We start from the raw sequence: 24006 nt of genomic DNA on the forward strand, positions 1-24006 counted from the left end.
CCACAACAATGATTTCATCAGGATTATGATAATGCCACCAATCTGACAAACACCACCTAAAGATCAGCTTTGGACTACAAACTGCTCAGGACAATTTCAAGATGGCTAGCTGAGATGATTCAACCTAACAGACTACTCTAACCAGAACTTGAGACAAGCCCTGCACTTTTCCATTATGCAACTGGACAACAAATGATATAGCTACCTCTCCCAGGACTTGACAATTAACACAAAATTTTTCTTTTCAGGATCCCTTAAAGATGCCTTTGCCCCCAGAGAGCAGAAAGTAATTTTCAGAACACAATGCCCACATTGCCAAGAGGTGGGGTGGGTGGCTTTTGGCCTTTCAATGGGTTATAGATAATTGTCATTGTTTAGAATTGTTGGTTACAAGTTGTTAATTGTTAATAGTCAGGAAAAAAGCTAAAACAAAGGAGATTAAATTCAGGGTTTTTATTTAAAAAAAAAGAAAAAAGAATATATAGATATATAGAGAGATATGATAAAAGGTAGATTATTGAACCTACTCTGAAAAAAGATATAGAAATGATAGGATAAAAGGATAGATTATTGAATCTACTCTGAAAAGAAAAAAAAGAATATGGATATGAGATTAAAAAGGTAGATTATTAAATCTACTCTGGAAAGAAATAAACAGGAATATATGAGATAAAAAGGTAGATTATTGAATCTACTTTTAAAAAGCAACTACTAGTTTTAAATATTTACATTGGATTGGATTTTTGTATATTATAAACAAATTTTGTATATTGATACAAAGTTGAGATTAATTTTGTTAGAAAATACTGTACATATACTTCTAATCTTGTTCAAGGTATTGTGCCTATACAGTTCATTTAACAATGTAATGCAAATTGCTAGTCCTCTAAAGTTATTATTACCAACTAATTAAGAAATAAAGAAATGCAAGTTAGTAGTTAGTCATTACAATCAAACTTGTAAGTCATATTAGGTATGTTTTTAAGGTCAAACAGAAACATATTTTAGATAGGCAGGTCATCTTCAAACACTTCAGAGATCTACAGAATATGGCATTTATGATGTTTTAATAAAATAGATTTTTTTATGACTAAGAGACATGTCTACTCCTGACAGCACCAATATACTTCAGAGAAGATGATGGGCATCAAAGAAACTCCATATAGAGTTTACTTTCTTTGTGGCAAAAGTTAGCCACTGGGCAAGAAAGTGCCCTTACCTTAACTGCTGACAGTATGCTGTTCAAATGGACAAGCAGGACACACACACACAAAAAGGCTGCCAAACCTTGCCAAGACAAGATAGCAAAGCCCTTTAGAAAATCCTGCCTCACAGATGAATCCATCAGATATGCTAGGCTTATAGGCTCAAGATGGATGCCTCAATGTTGCAGAGGAACCTTGGGTGACAGCCAGCCAGCTGTTTCTGTCATTTCTCACATTTTTTGGAAATTGCTTGCTTGCATTTCCTGATTACTTAGGTATTATTATTTCCTTCTTGGGTCTCTGAGGTAGTTGAAGACTAGATCATTATAGTTATAGTTTTCCTTGTTAACAAACTCAGAAAAGAAACTCACTAAAAAGGTGTAAAGTATATAAGTTTGAAAGACATCAAAAGATAGTATCCGGTTGGGAATACAAGTTAGGATAGAACCTGAATTAGGTACAACATTTTGGACTCACCAAAATAGGATATATAATGGAGTATTTTCTCTTAATCTGTCAAATGTTAATGGACTGGACATTGTTAATTTAATGATTGACTGTATATATTGTATATACTTATTGTACATAGTTTTTCTTATATTAGTTATAATCTTCTTTTATTATTTTAGACAAAAAAGGGGGAAATGTGGTGATATATTGTATATCCTAATAAAATTTGCCTGAAGATCAGAGAACAGAACAAGCCACTAGATTAAACATAGAGGCCAGGCAGTGGTGGCACACACCTTTAATCCTAGCACTTGGGAGGCAGAAATCTGTCTGAATCTCTGTAAGTTCAAAGCCTTCCTGGAGTATATGAGATTGACTCAGGCTAGGAAAGAAAACAGAGCCAAGCAGGGGTGGCACACAGCTTTAATCCCAGTACTGGGAATCACATGCCTTTAATCCCAGCACTAGGAAAGTTGAGACAGGAAATTATATGGCTGGGTGGAGAAAGGTATGTAAGGTGTGAGGAGACAAGAACAACAGACTTTTTCGACTTGAGTCTTTCGGGTGAAGACTCAGAGGATTTCAGTCAGAGAATTCATGGAGTTGGTGAGGTGACAAGTGGCAGTGGCTTGTTCCTTTGTCTCTCTGATCTTTCAGCATTTACCCCAATATGTGGCTCAGGGTTTTTAATTAAAAGACCTTTTAAAATTTGAGCAACAAAAGTTGCTGCATTAGAAAGGTTGAGAACCACTGCTCCAGAGACTCAGAACTGGCCTCATTATTTTATCAACTGGTTTGTATCATTTCTTTCTAAGAAGACCAATCTTGCCAGACATGATGGTGCATGCCTTTAATCTCAGCACCTGGAAGATAGATGCAGGCAGATCTTTATGAGTTTGAAGCCAGCCTGCTGTACAAACTGAGTTCCAGGCCAGCCTTGGAATATTTCCTAGCAATAGATGGCCAGTTAAGTGCTTAAGTGAAAAAATCCCTCACCTAACACCATTAGCCATTACCTAGGTTGTTTCTCCTACTCTCCATAAGATCCTCGTCCCTATTCCTTCACAATCATGTTTACTAGTGGGCCTAAATGCTACAAGGACACTAAAGCAGCTGTTATTGGCTCTGAAGAGTTTAAATGTGATCTATTGTCATATAATTCATATGTAAAGCCATCTAAAGTGACCTTCTCATTCTGTCACTCTAAACTCAAGCCCCTATACTTTAATATCATACTCGTTCGTCCACTAAAATTTAAATTAATTTTTTTGCATGAGAGGAAAAGATAAAGCTATATGACAGCCTAGAGTGTAAGCTTGGAGGAAGATCAACTCATATTTAGTGTCATTTCTGCCCCTTCCTAGCAGTGTTATCATAGAGTAACTACATACTGTCTCATCATAAAGTAGTCACAATAGAAACTTCTCCCTCTGGAAATTAAGAGCTGTGGTTAAAAGAAATAATGTCCAAAAACACAGATGACACTGTCTGGCCTATAACTGTTGATAGACATGAAAGGGATCAACGGTAGGTCACCTGAGGTCGACCAGAAGGGCTTGACTGACGGAACTTGATTACAAAAGTCAGAAAGAGACAAAATTTTCAGTCCCATCCAGCCTCATGACTGAAACAGTCCTAGTCACTAACAGATTGGGTCAAGGATTCAAACCTCATTGCATTCAGAGTCTGCACAGGCATTATGGATGTCACTGAGAGGATGGAATCTACTAACTCCATGGTTCACTCTACACCTAATCATCCCTACTCCTCCTACAACACGAGATGAACTTGGCTTACCTCTTCTCCTTAATTAGGAGCTTAGAGATGAACTCCTTGGCCTCCTCTGAGATGTCCTGAAATTCTTCATCTTCTAAGTCCCACCTGCATGCCAGGATATTGGTCAGCGTCTCTGCATCATTATCGCCCAAAAAAGGGGATAAGCCACTGAGTCTACAAGACACAGAATTCAGGGTAAGTATTTTTTAAAACAGTCTTTGAATCTCTTATAGATAGGATACATTTTAGTTTTTCCATTTAAAAATAAAAGCAGGAAAATATCAATAAACTATAAGTATATAATACGTCATTGCAGCCAGGACCATGCCTATGTCTCTCATCCAAACTACCAGTTAAGCGACTGCAGCATTGAAGGTTATAGCTATACTTTAAAGCTCAAAATAAAACAAGATTTTTTTTCAAGTATTTTACAGCTGGCAAGACAAGGTACTGTCACATACTCAGAAGGTAAACCCCAGAATATCATTGCTGAGGTGCAATCCAAGCAGATCAGTGTACACTGACCCAAAGAGATCAATAACTAGGATTTTTATAAAACAAACAAACAAACAAGCAAGCAAGCAAACAAACAAACAGTGTTTAGGGCTCTTGGTAACCTGGGACTCAAAGGGACCTGTGAAGAAGACATTCATGTCTTTTTTTTTTTCTTTCAGATACAGTGGGGAAAGGAATTCACTCCTTTCACTTGTAAGACTCAACAGAACCTAAGCAATAGGAGATGGCACTATGTTATTCTAGAAGACCTGGGTCAAGGCTTTGATTCTAGTGAGGCTTCCTAGAATATTCACAGATTACAGGAAGAGTGTGTGAGAGATGGAAGAGGTGCTCACAGCATGTATGTGATGACGCCCACACTCCACATATCCGTAGGAAAGGAAACAAAATCATAGTTCACAACTTCAGGGGCAAGAAATTCTGGGGTTCCAAAATTCACCTTCAGCTTCTCTCTGGGTTTGTATCTGAAATTGAGGAACAAGAAGGGAGGGGGGCCATGTCAATCCAAAATCAAAACTAATGAACTTCATTGAAAACAGACACCATCTATAAGGCCAAACCACCTTCAGTTATGCAGCAAATAAAAATAAATTAACTTTTGCCAGAAATTGCCTATCTGTGGTAGTGTCAAAAACTGACTGATATTCCAGGGGTTCAAAAGTAAAAATAAATCCTATAAAACCTTAATATTCTGAAACTGTTGTAAGAAAACCCTCTCTGAATAACTGGAACATCTGAATAGGGTCGTGACAAATACCCTGATACAGTCCCTTCACATGCACATAGCCAGAACAACCCCTTCCAAACTGACAAGATGCTGTAATAATCCACAGCATCTGTTTTCTGTGTATTAGTGTGCTGAGCTGTTAATACACCCATATAAACTATTTGTTTCCCTAAGAAATCAGAACCCTCTATGCCTTGTTTAAACTACTAACATTTTAAAGTAAATATTCTCTTTATAAATGGAATATAAAAATTATGATAAACACAAATTCTAAACTAATTTATTATAAGTTAATAAACTTCACTGGACTAAGTTTCTACTTTTCATTTTCCATTACCTGTGTTATAGAAACTTCTCAATGTTCAAATCTTAACTTTAACAGGGTTAGGGTAAAAGTAATTTTCATTAAATTAACTCTCAATGAAGGCATGAGATCTGGGGCATGTCAGATAGTCTTTGTAAAGAATGAAGCTCCCATCCCGTACCTCTATCCCTGTACTTACATCTAAATGGACATACCTTCTGGCCAATCCAAAATCAATAATTTTTATTTGCTTAGCATCCCGATTCACACACAGGATGTTCTCAGGCTGCCAGAGAAAGAGACACATTAGCAATGAAAACAACCATCTTTCACTCAAATTGTCCTTGAACCACAACTAAAAATACAAGATGCTCAGGAAAAACATATCAGGCCTTTCACTTGGGGGCTGGCTTGTCTGTGTGGGTATTTTCTTCTCTAATTATGTGGTGGATGAGGTTGTGGGTAGCCTGCCAACCTTGCATTACCCTGCCTGTCCCTCTTCATGGTTTTAGGGATTGCCATAATGCATGAGTTCAGGCATGGGCCTTCTAGAGGAGAGACAGAGAGGGGAGGCTGTTCCAGCACTTTCCAAACTGGCTGGTGGAGGCCAGCTCAGAATTGACAGAGCCCTCCTCCTGTTAAAGTATTAAGTATATTTCCTTCTTGGAGGAATATTTCCCTCAAGATTTACGAGTTCCAAGAGAAATGGCCTGATTCACTTAAACAACCACGCTGAATACGCAATACAGTGCGAACATTTTTGACCTCCAGACTTTTCCCGTGTGCTTTGTCTATGGGAAAGTCGCATGCTAAAGGGAGGCTTTTGTCTCCTACTCATTCTTCATCTCCAAAATTGCAAGGTTTTGCTGAGCTCGGTTTCAGTGCTTAAAATCCTTGACTAAGTGTTCCCTTGGAGTTAGATGCTTGTAAAACTTGGCCTGCTAATCTGACAGGCTTGGGGGAGGGGAACAAAGTCAAGCTATAGCACTACTTCTCGGTGTCCCTGGAATGTCCTGCTGATGTAGCTATATTTATTGGGATAGAAAACCTTAAGTCTGGGAAAAATAAGTAATTTCATTTAAAGCCAAGGTCATCCATTAAAAAAAAAGAAATAGCATTTTCAAAGAAGAGCCAAGAACTCTTAAATTCTAATTTCAACTCCACTAAGAGCTGGGCATAGCGAAGTTGCCAGGTACCCAGGATTCCATCCCCATCTTTTATATGGACCACACCTCCTTCCACATCCTGTCTGGTGGAAAGGAGGTCCAAGAGAGGCAGAAACCCAGACACACTTCGTGAAATGATGTAGTATCTTCATATCAATATCTAATCGCCCATTTGGTTGTGTATAATATCTTTGGAAGCCCTTTCCTAAAATGTCTCTAAAACAGATGTCTGAGAATAAAAGCCACTTTACACAGAGGTGGGTGCTGTACTAGAGCATTTGGAGTCATGCTTAAATAATGGGTTGAACAAGTAAAGGCTGTCCTATTATCAAAGAATACCATTGTATCCTGAAAATTCTTTTGCAGAATATAAACAGAGGACACTTCAAAAAAAATTCTATGATACTAAAACTAAGACTGCCCATCATCTAAGATTTTCAGAAAATAAAATGATGAAAAAGAATACTTTAGAGTCACCTCTTGACTCCCTGCAGTGATGCACACTCAATGTCACCAGTCTTTTGTCTTCCAAGGAGCTCTCTGAAAAAAAATCTGGTCCTTCGTGACCCATCCAGCTGTCACCTTTATTATTATCTTTATATATAAGCCATAACTAAAACTGCCCATTGCAAGTCTTCAATCAGTGTTACAAAGCCACAGACGGAATCATTTGACTTATGATACGTCAGCTCCTGGCTCCAGCTGCCAATCAAATCTCTTTAGGGATATCTGTAGAATATCTACAGTGAACAAAAGTGCTCCTTGAAAATGCGCGTTATCATATTCAGTCCGTGGCCAAGGACTTTGCTAATGATTTTTAACCTCTGACTTGGTCGTTTTATGTCCCACTTCCCCCCCTTCCTCCTCCTGTGCAACAGTGAATGGGAAAGGCAAGGCACATAAATCAAGACAGCAAGGGAAGCCAAGTTGTAGGAAGAGAGGCCCATGGAAACCTATTTAAGGAGGCCAGATTTATTCAGCTGTACCTTCCCTGGAGACTTACAATATATGGTATGTTACATAGAATACACAATTTATCTCACTGTCATGCTGTGCAAACAGGGAAATGAGGAAATGATCAAGCCACACAAGAAGATGCACTTTATGATAGTAACTCTAACGTAGACTGGATCAGGCTTATTAGGTAGGGTCCAGTCTTTCGTTGGTCTTATCTCATGTGATGGGCAGTCCAGTTCTGGAGACTTCATAATGAGAGAGAGAGATAAAGAGGAGGAAGGAAATGAACTGGATTCCCTCATGGCTTCTGCTCTGTGAACAAGTACCCTCGCTTCTCTTTGGCATTGCATCCCCACCCTCCAGCTGCCCTGCGTTCCGTTCTCCATGGCTTCTACTTGGTGTTTTAGCAAACCTACAGGAAAGCAAATCCCAAACCGGAGTTTCCTAGAAGAATTCAAGAGGCTACTGGGGATTCTTAAGAGCTGAAATGGTAACTATAACTTTGGAATTAAAGACCAAAATACTCTCACCATGTAATCTGATAGTAAGGAGATGGCAGGAATATTGTGGGAATGGTGCTGTCTTTAATTCTACACTTTTAGGGAAACGACCTCCTGTGTTGATTTAATAGAGACAATTTATAATAATCTCAACAAAAGATTCTAAAGATGGGCATGCAAATATTAGTCCCCGAAAGTGGTGACAGTTGTTAAGAATGAGATGAAAATCTGGATTTTGCTAGGTGGTGTGACATGAGTCTCTCCCACCAAATGAGGAGTCTGACTTTGATAGGATAGCTTGAGCTCAGAAGTTCATGGCTGGGCTAGGTAAAGAAGCAAGACACCTCTCAAAAAAAAAAAAAAAAAAAAGGAAAAAAATCCAGATTTTTATTAATTCCTGAAAACATGACCAGAGACAACACAACTTTCCAAGGTTGGTACATAATATTTCACAGGTCCCCTGACCATGGGGGAAGAGCTAAGGAGGCTTTGCATTTCACAGCATGAAAATCATGCCCTACCTTGAGATCCAAGTGGAGGATATACATCTGGTGCATGTACCTGATCCCCTCACAGATCTGCTTCATGAACAGGATGGTGTCCAGCTCTGTCAAGGTGCAGTTTTCATCAATGATGCGATCAAACAGCTCCCCACCCTCCACACTGCGGAGGGAAGAGGTGGAACTTTCAGTCCTGACTCCATGAACACCATGTGTTTTTCCTGTGCTAAGTTGCTGCCCAAGTTTTTCTAGCTCTCACAACAGGTGTTTCCTTGCCTTCTTTGCTGTATGGGTTACATGATGCTTATGGTGGACACCTTCAGTATACCTTATGTATAGACCTTCAGTGTCACACATCTGAAGTCCCAAAGTCCCTGTCATTGGTGGCTGAGTGCATGTGTAACACTTAACAGATAGTGGTGAAGAGAACCCAAGGACACACTGAGGTTGGATTCCAGTGTGAACAGAAAGTGAGTCAAGGTTTCACCTTTTGAGTTCTTAGATTAAGTGTAATGGCAAAGGGCTTCTATGTGGCCAGTGCTGGACACAGTAGTTTTCCAAATGCCTTATTCACCATGGCAAACAAAAGAAACTTTCAGTGTCTGTTAACTATTAGAACTGCTTGAGTTTTGTGGTAAGTGTGCTGGTGTAGGACTCTGTAGGACTTTGGATAAAAACCAGGGCATCACACATGCTAAGTAGACACTCTACCACCTGAGCTGATTGAGTTTTTACATAAGTGATTCTGAAATGAAGCTGTTTGGCCTAGCATCAGGGGCTTGGCATGTGTTTTGTGCTCTTGAATGCTTAACCACCCCTCATCCACAGCTTCATTTTGCTCGGTTTTAGCTACTCACGGTCACCTGTGATTGGTACAGTGCAAGATATTCTGAGATGGAGACTACAGTCACATAATTTTTGTTTGATGTATTGTTATAATCACTTTCTTTCACTATGAGCTGTTAACTGAGAAGTTAATCTTTACCATGGGCATTTAAGTGCCTGTAGGGTGAGTACCATTCCACTTTTAGGCATCCACTAAATGTTTTATTTAGAACATACTCCTGAGGGTAAGGGAAATCACTGTTGAAGGAGTCGAAGTTCACAAACCATGTTCCTCTAGGTTGCACAGGATAAAATCCAACCTTGATTTGGAACAACAGAACTGCATCTATTTTGATACAGGCTGCATCTGTTTTGTATTGCTGCACCTGATCTGTGAGTCATGCTGGGAGATTGCACTTAGAAACAGTTTCCCTTCCAACTCTGGCAAGATCTCGTGTCTCCTGCAACTCAGATCCAATGGTGCACTGCCCATGGTTCCGGCTGAGTCATGAGCACTGTGCAGAAGGTGTGTGAACATGGGTGGGAGGGAGAGGACACCTACTACTCCATGACGAGGATGATGTCATGCTTGGTCTCAAAGGCATCATAGAGCTGAATGAGGTTCACATGGTCCAGCTGGTTCATGATGCTAATCTCGTTCTTCACATCCTCCTGAGGAGAAGGAAAGAGTCAACTAGTGTGGTGGAGACTGGCCCAGAGGGAGAGGAGATGCACCTCCAATGGCCTTTACCTTGTCCTTTGCACCTCTAATCTTAATGATTTTAGCAGCCAGCTTCAGGCCCGTTGCTTTCTCTTCACACTTGTGAACCTGGCCGAAACGCCCCCTGCCAAAGAACAGACAGTTCAGTGAGGCACTGTCGTCTGCAGGGCCCCACATCAGTCCCTGCCAGGTGGACAGCACGAGTTCCCAGGCATTTGTCTCTTGAGTGAGCAAACTTGCAAGTGTGTCTCAGCATCAGGAACGGCATTGGCCAAGGTGAGTTCTGTGGATCACCTATATCCCCCTAGGAAGTTGTGTTTGTCTTTTGTTATTCCTCCAAGTCGGAAACACTGTCCACTACAGAGCTCTACTATGTGAAAGGAATGGGGGGGGCCTGAAAATCTTATGTCTTGAATTATACTCATGTCTGTCATCTTGACCTAAATCCTAGAAGTTAATTTGCCTCAGCGGTCTGCTAATACTTATTTCTGGTTAGGGCAGAGGAATACGGTCAGTGTCTCCTGTAGATGTACCCAAGGTTTCACTTGAATTTTGAATTAATGACAGTGTTTAAAACAGAGTGACATCTAAGTTGCATTTGTACATTATGGTGTTGAAGTAGTTGATTAGTTTTAAGCCATACTTCAATTTTGAAAGGTAATTTTGATCTATTTTGTCCATTATAAAATGAAATTTTTTTTTTTTTTTTTTTTTTTTTTGGTTTTTCGAGACAGGGTTTCTCTGCGTAGCTTTGTGCCTTTCCTGGAGCTCACTTGGTAGCCCAGGCTGGCCTCGAACTCACAGAGATCCGCCTGCCTCTGCCTCCCGAGTGCTGGGATTAAAGGCGTGCGCCACCACCGCCCGGCTAAAATGAAATTTTTAAAGAGGAATAATTAAACTTGAAAATTTTAATCAAGATTTTTTTTCTTTGAAGATGGTTAATTTTAGAATTTGAATTGTTAATATATCTCTGTGTGTTTTACTTAGATAAATATCTGATAGCCTTATCCTGTGTTTAAATGTTATTTGTTTAGCATAGACATTAAAAATAACTTCTGGGGCAAAAAGAATAGTTTCCTGGACCTTGCATCTGCCCTACGCAGGCAGGAAGGTGAAGTCCCGGAGTCTGCACTTTTAGCTGATTCATAAGCATACTAAAACTTGAAAAACGCTATTGTAGATACCATAGAATCTTTCTGAATGCATATGAATGTAGAAAATCGGAATTTGAAAGCATATGAACAATACAACCTGTGGGTCAGGTGTATAAAAAAATGTTCTAGAAACTGCATTTAAATAAAATAACAATAACATTGCACGTAGATACATAAAATCAAAAGTATATGTTGTGCCCAAAGAGACCCAATGAAGACATTTAGATTAGCTTAGATATCAGCTTAATACTTTAATAAGACAGTTGCTGCTATGCATATCATTTAAGTGTGTCCCCACAGGTTTAAGCGGTAGGAACCAAGTCATCAGAACGAAGGTGGTGTTGGTAGTTGTATAGAGCCTTTAAAAGTTGGGACCTGGTGGTAAGTAACTGTGTCATTAGAGGTCTTCAGAATGAATTGGTGTAGTTCTTATTGGGCCCTAATTAGTTCTCAAGAAAGAGTAGTTATAAAGCAAACCTTATCACCTTCCTTCTCTCTCTCCTCTCTCTCCCCCTTCTGTCTCTGTCTCCTCTCTTCCTCTCCCTCCTCCTTTCTAGCTCTCTCTCTCACTCTCCATGATGTGATCCACTATGATGTGATGCAGTCAAAGGATTTTTCACCACAGTCAAGTGGATACTGGTACCATGCTCCTGACTCTCCAGGACTGTAGATTAACTTAACCTATATCTATTATGCAGTACCCAGCCTCAGTAATTCAGTATAATAGGAAACAGAATACTAACACTTCTCACATAATCATATTCAGAAATGCACACACATAAGCAAGTTGATTTGCTTCCCTTAATGCTTATTTAATAAAGTAAGTCAGGACAAATATCTCTGCTCTGTGTATTGGTGGCTATCATGGAAGAAAGTGACAGGGAAGGTCCCTTAACAACACAGTAAACCAGAAAAGACCACATTCCTGTTCCCTGCAGATATGAGGGTGACCATGCTTGATGTGTACAGGAGTCGTAGCAGCCCAACCACCACAGAAGTAGGTGGATCTTGGAGAATTACTCTGTACTACTATAAATATTTATAAGTGGCTACTTCAATTCCAACATCCACTCTAGAGGCCCTCTGTGTTGGCACACATGAACACACATGTCACTGTGATTTTAAAAAAATGTCTTTTTCCATCATTAGCACTAATCTTAGAACTGTCTGGTCAGCAGTGATGTCCTCACTGTCTGTCTCCAATGATATATGTCCATGCTGAGGCTCTCACATGTCTCGTTCTGGAAGGACCTTGATACTGAGGCCACTTCATAGGATCCATGCTGGAACACCAAACTGGTATCCTCATGCTAGCTAAACACAGACATGAGGTATTGTGTTCATCAGATTCCCTTGTATGAATGGAATCCATGAGATAACCTAAAGGTTCAAGGTTGGTTTTGACTCAGGGTTTCAGAGGGTTCGGCCTATGGTCAACTGGCCCTGTTGCTTTGGGCATGGACAGCACAGCATATCATGGTGAGAGGAGAGCTGCTCACTCCATGGCAGCTGGGAAGCAAAGGGTAGGAGAGGATGAGAAGCCACTGAGGTTCCACTATTCCCTTCAAGGACATACTCCTAGTGACCTAATTTCATTCAGCTATGCTCCACCTCCTAAGGACTCCACCATCCCCCAATAATGCCGCCTAGTAGCTGAGCTCTTACACACATTGGGGGAGAGTCTTAACCTAAATGATGAGCCTGATATATAAATACCCTAATGCCACAGTGCAGGAGACAAACCTAGAAAAACAGCCAAGAATTCCATGGTATTTGGCCTGTTTCAGTATCTCCTCCAAGAAAAAGATAAGCTACTGCATAACTCCTTACCACTCATAGGCAACATGTGCTTGGTGGCCATGCCACATCTTGAAACAATGCACACCTAATTATGCTCCTCTAACCATTTTTGGTTTTGGGTGGGCACAGCATGGCCACCAATGTTGAGGGGAGTCCATAACAAGCAATATCAGACCTCAAATCCAACTATGCCCAAAGAGGCAGAGGAGAACTTTAAAAGGAGCCACTGACAAAACTTGTCCCCCAAAGCAGGACAAACCCTGGGAATTATTTCAAAGTTTCTTCTGCAAATAACTGTTCTCCTTCAGAGGTATAGTTGCTGGTTTGCCACTGAAGTCCCTGAAGACCCAAACACTTCAGTCTTACACTTGGGGTTCTGAATCCTCATTTCTCCCTCATTCTATCCCCACAGGCCCGGAGGGAATTCTCCAAGATCAGCTGCCAAGGAAGAAGTTCAGGTGTTTCTACATGGCAGAGGGCAAGGGAATATGGAATGGTAAGGAGAGGACAAGACTTTACAAAATTCACTGATTACCCCTTAGCATCCTGAGGCAACCACACTGAGGCATCATGCGTATCCTCCACGTGTTGGTTGCGTATATAATTGCTGTTTTCCACTACATTACATAAACGTGGGGATGGCAGTAAATCCTGTTAGGCAGGCTTTGAGTTACAGGAAGTCATTGGGAGATGGTGGCTGAAGCAGGAAAGGAAAAGGTCCCCCAGTGTAACCCTGCCCCAATGGACTCTAATCTTCCTTCTTTAACAGACAGTGCACCTAGATGACACTCAGATGAGTTCCTCAGTGAGGAAAGCAATCAACTGAAATGGAAACAGCAATGAAAGCTATAACAGCAGGAATGGAAAACCAGCAAGAGTGGTGGAAAGATGAAATCCACGCCCCTGGAAATACATAGATGGCATGCACTCCTGCATTTCACCTCCTAAGGGTTAAACCTGCCTTTGGACCTTCTTCTGCTGACTCATTGGGTTTTTCCTACTCTCGGATATTATGACATAGTAAATAAAACAGATGCTAAATGCAAAGTATAGCTACCATGTCAACCATCTGGGACAAGTGACAATTTTCAAAAAATGGTTAAAACCTCTTAAAATGTTTGTTTTTTAGTGTTTGCAGTTCTTGAGTCAGGACCAGAGAACATTTCTTAGGCCCTGCCTTGGGAAGATTCTCTACTTTTACTGAGACGTTGTTCAAACTGAGCCTCACTCACCCTCCTAGGATCTCAGATTTGCTCACGGTGAACAGACTGTCCACTGCAGAGTGTTTGGCCATTACGATCCGATGGTCAAATGGGGCTGCAGGAGCAGGGACATCATCTATAAGAGGAGAAGAAAAGGGCTGTCCATCAAGGAGTCTGACCTCCTTCCATCATCAAGCAGCACATCTCATAGTAAAAATCAGCTCATGCAAAACTGAAATATAATCCTGGCTTCTTCCCGATGAGCCTAATACACATTTCCATTTCACGTAGGAATGGTCTGTGACTCATGGCCATCTTATCAGGTGTCTCTGAGAGACAATGTTATTCACAAACTCTTTAGGGTAACTTCTAGACAATGCAAGGCAGAGGAAAGTCTGCCATCCCAAGACAATCAAACACTTTCAGGGCTAGAGCTGAAGCACAGTGGGAAAGTGCTTTCCTAGCATGGACGGGAGTCTTGGTTTGTCTCCAGCACATTTTTCTTAATGCTTGCAAGCCTGAAACCATTTTTCATTTAACCATGAGAAATTAATTGATTTGTCTTTTTGGAATCTGATCCTGTATTATCCATATTTTGACTAAAGCAGAGATAAAAAGAAGAAACATGAATTATTTCTTTGTGTCATTGAAATATTTGATGTTGTATACTACTGTGTAAAATGTTTTAGGCTTTATTTCAGAGTCATTTAAAGTACAGAGATGATTTTTTCATGGCTGAATGGAAATAAAACACCCAATAAAACTATGTAAGTTATATGCTAGCTATTCAATTTCTCCCATTTTCCACCTTCCATCTTATATATTTAAGTGATAGTCCACATCAGCATGAATCCTAACATGCAGAGCTACTCAATAATAATTCTCCTAATGGTCTTCATATTTTCCCATGGCCATTGCTGTCCATGAATTTGTTCATCTTCATTTACTTATTAAAACAGCTACTGTACACATAAAGCAAGGGTACAAAGAGAGGGGAGTGGAAACAGCTATGTTCTTTATTTTTTTATGTATTCATTTATTGGTTTATTTGAGACAGGGCTTCTCTGTGTAACCTTGACTGTCCTGGAACTCACTCTGTAGACAAGCTGACTCAAACTCAGAGATCTGCCTTTCTCTGCTCCTGAGTGCTGGGGTTAAAGGTGTGGGCCACCACCACTGACTGGCTCCAAAACAGCTATGATTTTTAAATTTGGCATTTTTCCAATATATATATTTCCTGATCATTTAGCTTGTTCTAGGTATACTATCAAATAGTAATATTAATTTTGTTTAATTAATTTAGCATTTTTATATTCAGATAACACAAATATCTTTGAATCTAATTTATGTAAATATTCACCTCTCATGTCATAAAAATACTTTGAAATAAAAAAGGAGAGATTTCTTCAGGAAGCATTCACTGCTTCAGATTTTGTTCAGGCTGGGTAAAAGTGCTTTGTGTGCAAGCCTAAAGACATGAGTTTGAATCCCTAGGACCTATGTAAAAAGTCTAGTATTGCGCCTGTAATCCCAATGTTGAGGCCACCAGCCTAGCTCCAGTCTCAAAGGAATATGGTGGAAAATGATAAAGCAGAACATTTGGTGTCCTCCTATGGCCTCCACACATGTACAGGTGTACACCCTGAGCACACATGTTTATCGGCATCACACATATACTATACACATATTCACACACACCTAAAATAAATAGTTGATAATAGAGAGATAAGTAGATAGGTAGGTAGGTAGATAGATAGATAGATAGATAGATAGATAGATAGATAGATAGATAGACAGACAGACAGACAGGACTGTTTCCTTTGCCTGCACAAAGAGTATTCAGGTTAAACACACTAATAGTATTAATATGGCATGTGTCTTCTTAAAGCTGTTAGGATAAGAGAAATTCATTTGGAATGCTTGCTGGGGACAGTTAGGAAGCTTTGAAAGTCCAGAACATAGAACATTTCCTACCCAGTGAGACTGCCAGGTCTTGCTGTCTAGAGGTGGTTTTTCCATCTTGAGGTCTATCATCCAGGCTCCTGGCTTGTCTGGTTTCCTCTGTTGTAACTGTGGGCTCTTCCCCCATACTCACTACATCCATTCTGCTCTTCTTCTTGTCCTCACTTAGGAAACACTCCTCTGCCACTCTGCGCTTACTGCTGCCCGCAGACTCTGTCTGTTCAGCATTCTGAAAAGTGGATCCTGTTACTGAATTTCCCAGGATTCCTGGCATGGAAATGGCCTTTATATTACTGATGCACCTGGAAAATAAAATCCATTTGCAACTCTCAATGTTTCAAGGAAAAAAAAATGTTCAGATTGTCAAAATTCTTAGGACTGGGACTTCCTTAGGATGGTGTTTGGCAAAGAGGATGCACTCTGTGACACAGAGGTGACCAGTCCAGCAGTTGAGGACATCAAATCTAAGTAGATTACTAGACACAGAGAGTCTTCCAAGGACCTCACTGTGAAACCAAAAGTGGTCATTTATGAAACCTAACTAGATTATCAGAAGAGATAAATTATAGGAAAGAAGCAGTAGCTCTTTAAAGATTGACAGCCACAGAAGAACCATCATTGGTGGAAGAATTGGCTTAATTGGCATATTTTAGCAGCTGCTGGTCTTCTTAAGCACAATTTGTCATGATGGACTTCAATAATGACTAGTGTTTAATATATAGGAATTAGATTTCTTCAAGATTAATTTAAAATGTACTACATTAAAGCTAAGAAACAATTATATCTTAAAGACCCCCAAAAGACATCAGAGGTGTTTGGATACCCTTTGCTCCAAACAAATACCATACTTAAGGCAGCCAACTTTAATTGGATACAAAAATTCCTGAATTTGTACATGACACTTCTTCATTTTAATTTTAATTAAGAAACTTAGTTATAATGAATTAGGTCAACTCCTTCAGATTTGGGTTTTTAATTTACAACTCAACATAATCATTATTTCTTAGCCTTAGAAAGGATATGTTTTCATTGCTAAACAATAAATCTTTTTACTTGTTCTTTAAGTAGTATTGATTATTGAAGATATCAAAATTCGTGATCTTAATGTTGGTGTTAAGACTTAGACACAATCAAATGGGGATCAGGGAGGAAGTGTAGACTTAGCTTGAACAAGGCTCTGAGCTCCATCCCCAGTGGAGGGAAGTAAAGAAAGAAGGAAAGGGAAAAGGAACTGAAAGGGGGAGGGAGGGATAGATGGATAGTTGGGGAGAGAGCCAGGGAGAGAGGGAGGGAGGCAGGGAGGAAATAACTGAAAATATTGGCAAGAAGAAAGAGGAATAGCAGAATAATAGGAAAATGTAGTCATGAAAAATCAATATAAGATAGGAGTGCATTCTAAACATTGCCTTTAAAAACATTTTCATTTTTCTTCCAAAATGGCCTCCCATACCACAGCACAAAGGCCTTCAGGAGACAGGAGCTGTGGATATGTAGAACTGTAACACTACCTTTTGTGGGATGGGCCGCCATTCATTTCATCCATGTGCTGATTTTCAGTTGAGTGTTTGCCCAGCACGGTTTCACTCCCAGCTATTGAAACTCTCTTCTCAGCTGCTAACCCTCTGGTATCTTCCGTAGAAGGAAGCTCATCTTTCCCTCCTTTGAAAGATGGACATCCATTTTTATCCTCAGTGTCTCGCTTATCTCCCAGGATGCTGCTTTCTTGTCTCTCCAGATTTTCTATGCATGGACCATCTTTTCCACCTGCATTCTCTCTTATCTCTGTGGAATTCCTTGGAACAAAGTCTGCCTCGTCTTGTCTTTCCTTATGACATATGGTATAACTCCTCTGGCCTTCAGAAGTGTTGGTCTTCTCAGCATTTTTCCTGTTGAGTTTGGTAACCTTTTCTTTCTCGGAGGAGAAGTGGTCTTTCTGGTCTGGTCTCTCTAGAAGCCACAGAACACAAAACATTTTAATGAAGAATTCACATGACCACTTTAATTTTGGCTTCATTCAATGGCATCTCTAGTTTGGCTTCTTTTTAACAACAGATTTAAGTTTTCAAAAGCAAGGCAGAATGAAATATGCCCCCTGACTGAAAACTGTGTGTCAAGATTTTCTTATCTATCGCTGGCAAGTCCAAAGCCAATCAGATAAAAATATCAAGAAAACAGCCCTCTTCCCCACAGGATTTAGGAATGTGTGATTTTCTCCAAATAAGAGAAACAGCAGAGTCTCTCCATAACCACTGAGTCTCCTAAGGATGTTGTTACCTGTGAGTGCTGATGTCTTTCCACCTTTGACAACTGTCCTTTCATTCAGCGCAGGGTTGGACCACACATTTTCCTCAGCCTGTGGGAATACAATCAAGCAATTAAGGTTACCTACAGTATACACACTGCTTAGCCTCAGCGCTACTGACATGGGCTATTCAATTCTTCATGTAAAGAGCATCACAGCATGACATGATGTTTAAGCATTATACCAGGCCTCTCCCCACCAGTGCCAGGAGAAGCCTGCCTTCCAGCTGTGATAACCAAAAAATGACTCCAGACATTTGAAATTTAATTTCTCAGTTTACAGTGCATAATACATTATTGCTGACTATATTTACCCTGCTGTGCAAAATAAAAATCTCAGCCCTATTCTTGTCTATCTGAAATGTTGCCAATTAAAAATAATGTTAGTAAAGCAAAATGTCTCCAAAGATTACTAAATTTCCTCAGAAGTAAGGGCAAAAATTGTCCCAAGCTGAAACTATTATACTATGTAATTCAAACATGGGGAAAGACACAGAAATTGATAGTCATATAACCTGAAAAATAGTCTGAACTAATGACACTCTGTATAGACAGCAATATCAAACAAAACAAAATGAGCTCTTTTCTCTTTTCTTTCTTCCTTCCTTCCTTCCTTCCTTCCTTCCTTCCTTCCTTCCTTCCTTCCTTCCTTCCTTCCTTCCTTCCTTCCTTCCTTCCTTTCTTTCTTTCTTTCTTTCTTTCTTTCTTTCTTTCTTTCTTCCTTTCTTTGACACGGTTTCTCTGTGTAGCTTTGGAGCCTGTTGTGAAACTCACTCTGCAGACCAGGCTGGCCTCAAACTCATAGAGATCTGCCTGCCTCTGCCTCCTGAGTGCTGGAACTAAAGGTGTACGCCACCACCGCTGGCTGAGCTCACTATTTTCCAACAAATTCTGTCATGGTGTGGAAGGTAACCCATCTGCAAGATCTCATTGATGGGTACGGCTAACTTGTAAGCTGCTCTTGACCTCCGTTTTAGTTGTTTTGATTTGGTTCACATATCAACTGAAGAAAAATCAGAGAACACATGTGAATGAGCTTTCTGAACTACCTGGAGGAGATGAAGGCAGTTAGCTTAACAACTGCTTCTTCCTTTCCCTAGAATGCCTTCCTCCCAAACAGTTACATGTTCGCACAATACTAGTTTCCCCAGATTAGCATAACAAACTCTTCATACACGGTGTGAAAGGTAAAGATTAGCTAGCCCACACAAATTCTAAGTTATACATTGTAAATTGATAAAGTCATATGAAGAAGCCACAGAAAAATCAGTCTCCCCACTCTTTGGAGCAGAACTCAAAGGGGTTTGCAAATATGAAGTATCACATAAGTGCACACTGTTGTGCCTAAGACAAATTGCAAATACCCTTATGAAAATGCTTCCTTTTTCCAGATGGGCGCCTCACCACACAGAGTCGCATGTATTACATCTATAGGAAGCCAAGGGTGGAGAGCAAAGCTATAGGAAGCCTCTCACTTTTATGTGCAAGTACAGAGATGGCAGTAAAGAATGTTCCATTTCCTTAGGCAAAGCCAGTTGCTACTTCTGCATGTGGGCACAGAACTTGGCACTTAGGCCAATACCAGTGCTCCCTGTAACACTTCACTGAACTGTTTTGGTCAGTTTGTTTCCTACTAGGTGTTGGGTTTATTATGACCATGGTACTTAGACTAGAGACATCATGTAGTGATGATGATGATGGTAGTGTGGTCATGGTGCTGTAATGATGGTGATAACAGGGAAGATGATGATGATAATAGTGTGTTCATGATGATGGAGATAAGAATGAGAATAACAATGATGGCTACATGTACTGAGCACAGACAAGTCTACTAGAAATTCTTCAGTGTACTCTGCATGGTTAACTCACTGGTGATTCACAGGAATCCTTTGAGAGAGGCTGACCATCAACCACATTTTTATAAGGAAGTCAGGATTCTAATTCATTTCTCTGTTTGGTCTCTTCTCTAAGTGGCAGCATGCTCTGTACTATTTTCCTGGTATAGAAAGGGATTTTAGCCAACCTGGATAGTTAATATTGGGATCTACTGAAGAGTATGCATCATAGAATAAGAAAAGCAAGAGCAGGGAGTGTAAAAAAAAGCATTAACACAGCAAGGAAGACACATGTGTTCGTTAGCTAAAAGATTAGAATTAACATGGAAGAGGGGAGAAAGAGATCATTTCATTTTAACCTGAAAAGTCTATATTCAAGTTAGTCAAGTAAGGCAGTTGAACAAATTGTGTTGATGGCGTTTTATATTTGTCTCTTGGTAATTTCCCTTCTGAAATGAAAATGTCTGGTGTATTAGCAGGCACCATGCTTTGGGATTCATCCTGTGTGGCAGAGACACGACAGTAAGAGCAAAGTGAACTGGATAACGATAAAACCTGGTGTGTGTTCATTTAGTTCAGCCCATCAGAATATGTAAAAGTGAGAGTCTGGCCACAGAACTCTGTGGAACCAGTCCGGGCCACGAGTATCCTGGCAAAGGTGAGCGTGAGGTGTCCACATTCTTCATTCAGAGGTTGGCCTGGCCAAGCATGGAAACTGTCAGTGCTGAAGACACAGGAGCCAGTCACCAAGCAGGGCTGCTCTTCCTTTTTGTAATTATGAGTCGCATGTGTTTTACCATTTAAATAATGCAAGACCGCCATTCATTGCCACAGGCTATTTATAGTTTTATTTCCCTATGTAATACTGACATCTAGAGGAACTGAAGTGTCTCTAATAAACAGAACTAGTATTTTTTCCTTTTCTCTCCCTATGTAGCAACCATGTGAACCTTTATTCTGCATTTCACTTTGCATTTCAATTCCTCCATAGAAGTTCATACAACAGGACACAGATCTATGGACACATTTTACCTGTCATCCAAAAATGACATTTGTTTTCTATGAATATAGAAGTCAGGATCAATACTGTTAAAGAAGAAATTCATAAAACCATTCCCATCATCCTGCAAAGAGGGATGTGCTTCTCTGCTGCATTCACAGTTCTGGCTGAGATGGACAAAAAATAGATTTGTCTATTCATTCATTTAAAAAATATGTATGGCTGGGCAATGGGGGTGCACACCTTTAATCCCAACACTCAGGAGGCAGAGCTGTGGGTTCAAGGTCAGCCTGGTCTACAGAGCAAGATCCAGGACAGGCACCAAAACTACATGGAGAAACCCTGTCTGGGAAAACCAAAATAAATAAATAAATAAAATAAAAAATATGTATGAATTTGCATATGGATACCTTTGCCAGTGCCTGCCAATTCCTTTTGTAACAATTCTTTTTTTATATTTTACATATCTTAAGATATATATTAATAAAATTAGGCAAACATAATTTATGTGTTACTATAATGTTTTTTCTAAAAATAAGTATGCACACACATTATCAATGTATATAATTGGTGAATATTTTAGAGTGGGCTAACCTTTTACTGATAACTATGCAAAATCAAATATTTCAGAGACCCAGTTTTTTAAGCATGCTGGTTAGTTTTTATCAGCTTGACACAAACTAATCACCCAGAAGAAGGAATCTCAATTGAGGAACTGCCTCCAGTAGATTGGCCTGAGGCATGTCTGTGGGACATTTTCTGGACTAATGATTGATGTGGGAGTGCCCAGCCCACTGTGGGCAATACCACCCAGATGGTCCTGGGTGGTATAAGAAAGCTGAGCAAGACATGGAGAGCAAGCCAAGGAGAGCAAGCCATGGAGAGCCAGCCAGGAAGCAGCGTTCTTCCATGGTTCCTTCCTCTGCTTCTCTTGCGTTCCTGTCCCGGTTCCCTCCAGGACCTACTGCAATCAGGAAATGTAAGCCAAATAAACCCTTTCTTCCCCAAGGCACATTTTGGTCTTGGTATTTATCACACATAACAGAAAGCAAGGTAGCGTACTAGGCAACACTATTTCAACCATATTCTGATTTTTCTTAATTGTCTGTTTTGGAGGGGGAAAACATTCTAATTAGCTGGTTCAAGAACAAGCACATAATTAGAACTCTCGGTTAATTTCTTACCAGGTGTTTTTTCTACAATAAACTCTCTATATGAGGTCAGGATTCATCGCTCAAACACCTGCTTTCATTGCTCATCACACACTTTACACCCATGTCACCTCTAGAATTTGACTTGCCAAAGGATCCAACCATGTGCGGTAGTAGCATCCACTGCCAGGGCAGGAGTTCCTTTCTGTCCTGTACTTCAAACCCACTTTGAGCCACACCTCGACTCTCCTGGAAGCGGTGAGATAACTGGGTGGGAAATTAACCCACAAGTCCAACTTTGCCTGTTCCCTCTTTCATACCCATTCAATAAAAACAATCCTTTAGAAATCAATTAAAAAATGGACTTCACCTGACCAGTGACAGGGAAAGTGAAACTTCACTAGACTTCAACAATCCTGCAGTCAGTTCTTGTGTCATTGTGCCACTGAGGGACACATCTGTCCTCCGACTGGTATATGGAGCCTTCGCTCTATTTTTGGTCCTCTAGCACTTGAACAGGAGAATTTGGGGCTCTAAAAAACTGCTCAGGAAAGCAATGTGCGCTGAAGGGAGGACGTGCCTGCAGAAATGGTTCTTCTAGTGTGGGCGTGTTCTGCCATTAGGCTCCTCACAGGAAAGCAAGGTTTCCCTGAGGACCATTGCCCATGCATCCCTGCCACCAATGCGCATACCCCTTGCTTCACTTCAGAACAAAATGTTACGTGATAATCACATCCTTGCATTTGGGGATTAGAGCTGCTTCAGAACAGTAAATTCATAACATCACACATGGAACAGAACCAAACCTGCTCCCTGAATAGTGGCTTTGTGTCTCATCGCTGTGGTAATGCCATGGTGAACACTTTCCGGTCATTTTAACCTAATGTCTAGTAATATAAAAACAAAATTATAACAATTTAAAATGACTTTGTTAAATTTTAACTAGGTTCTTAATGGGAGCAATGAGAAGAAATAATTCCTGACAGAATACAAACAGAAAGGATTTTAGAAGAAATAGTGACTTACGTCTCCCTATTTGAATATAAAACATTAATTGTAACATCTTGTGTCTATTTCTTATTTGTTTAGAGTGAGTGTGCCACAGCAGAGTGTGGCAGTGAGAGGACAGCTTGCTGGAGTTGATTCTCTCCTTCCACCGTGTGGGTGCTGGAAACTGAGTACAGAGAACCAGGCGTGGCAGCAAATATCTTTATCTGCTGCGACATCTCACCAGCCTGATGAAAGATTAATCTTAGAGATCATTTGCAAACAGACCTATTTTTCTTCATCTGCAGATGCTCTCCAATTCCCTGCGCTCTAAACACAGAGAAAACACCCTGGGTCGCTGGTCAGACAGGAAGAATTCTCACACAGTACAGTCTGTGTTGTGGGCATTGGCATGGGATAAGCTAGGACGGGGTCCCATGGACCGAAACCAGGAAGGAAAGTGTTGGCCTTGACCTCAGAACTGAGCGGGCAGCTCCTCCCTGAGCTGTGGATGACATCAAGCAGGATCAGTCACCTGAGTAAATAACCCTGCCCAGAAAATGAAAGCCTTGGGACGTGTCCACAAATCTGTGAACAGTACTTCATTCAGAACCATGAAAACTGGACTTCAGGGGTCTGATGCTAAAGCCGCCAGTTCAGCGAAGTCTAATTAGACCATCTGTCAAATGAAGGATACATGAACATATAAGGTGGACTGCTGGGTTCTTGTTGTTCTAATCTTGAAGAGCAAACTGCTGCGTCCCTCAGCCTTCTCCAGCAGAAAAAGCCAGTACAGTACCATGTTTTTCCAATCATCCTCTTGGGTCAGTCCTTGCTGGCTGACAAAGGCCTTTTCTCTTTTAATTGAGGGTTGAACCTAGGACCTCATGCATGCTAAGCAAACCCAAAACCCAAGGCCCACATAGATGGTATGTCTGAAAGAATTCTAGAAGACCAGTGACCTAGG

The 24006-nt window shown here is 40.4% G+C and overlaps 1 protein-coding gene across 3 annotated transcripts in view; it reads right to left on the reverse strand.

Moving 5' to 3' along the window:
• Mylk4 (myosin light chain kinase family member 4) overlaps nucleotides 1-24006 on the reverse strand; it is a 104865-nt gene that overhangs the window by 13581 nt on the left and 67278 nt on the right. For all 3 annotated transcript variants that reach the window (XM_076573126.1, XM_006972296.4, XM_006972295.4), the window contains exons 3-12: nucleotides 18040-18118; nucleotides 17274-17712; nucleotides 15778-16067; nucleotides 13834-13939; nucleotides 9678-9771; nucleotides 9489-9598; nucleotides 8123-8264; nucleotides 5194-5264; nucleotides 4283-4411; nucleotides 3453-3605 (exon numbers count right to left, since the gene is read on the reverse strand). In XM_076573126.1, the coding sequence (XP_076429241.1) occupies nucleotides 3453-3605; nucleotides 4283-4411; nucleotides 5194-5264; nucleotides 8123-8264; nucleotides 9489-9598; nucleotides 9678-9771; nucleotides 13834-13939; nucleotides 15778-16067; nucleotides 17274-17712; nucleotides 18040-18118 (1613 nt within the window). The remainder of the gene's footprint in view (nucleotides 1-3452; nucleotides 3606-4282; nucleotides 4412-5193; nucleotides 5265-8122; nucleotides 8265-9488; nucleotides 9599-9677; nucleotides 9772-13833; nucleotides 13940-15777; nucleotides 16068-17273; nucleotides 17713-18039; nucleotides 18119-24006) is intronic.

The sequence above is a fragment of the Peromyscus maniculatus genome, chromosome 5 (assembly GCF_049852395.1).
Source record: "Peromyscus maniculatus bairdii isolate BWxNUB_F1_BW_parent chromosome 5, HU_Pman_BW_mat_3.1, whole genome shotgun sequence".
Taxonomy (NCBI): domain Eukaryota; kingdom Metazoa; phylum Chordata; class Mammalia; order Rodentia; family Cricetidae; genus Peromyscus; species Peromyscus maniculatus.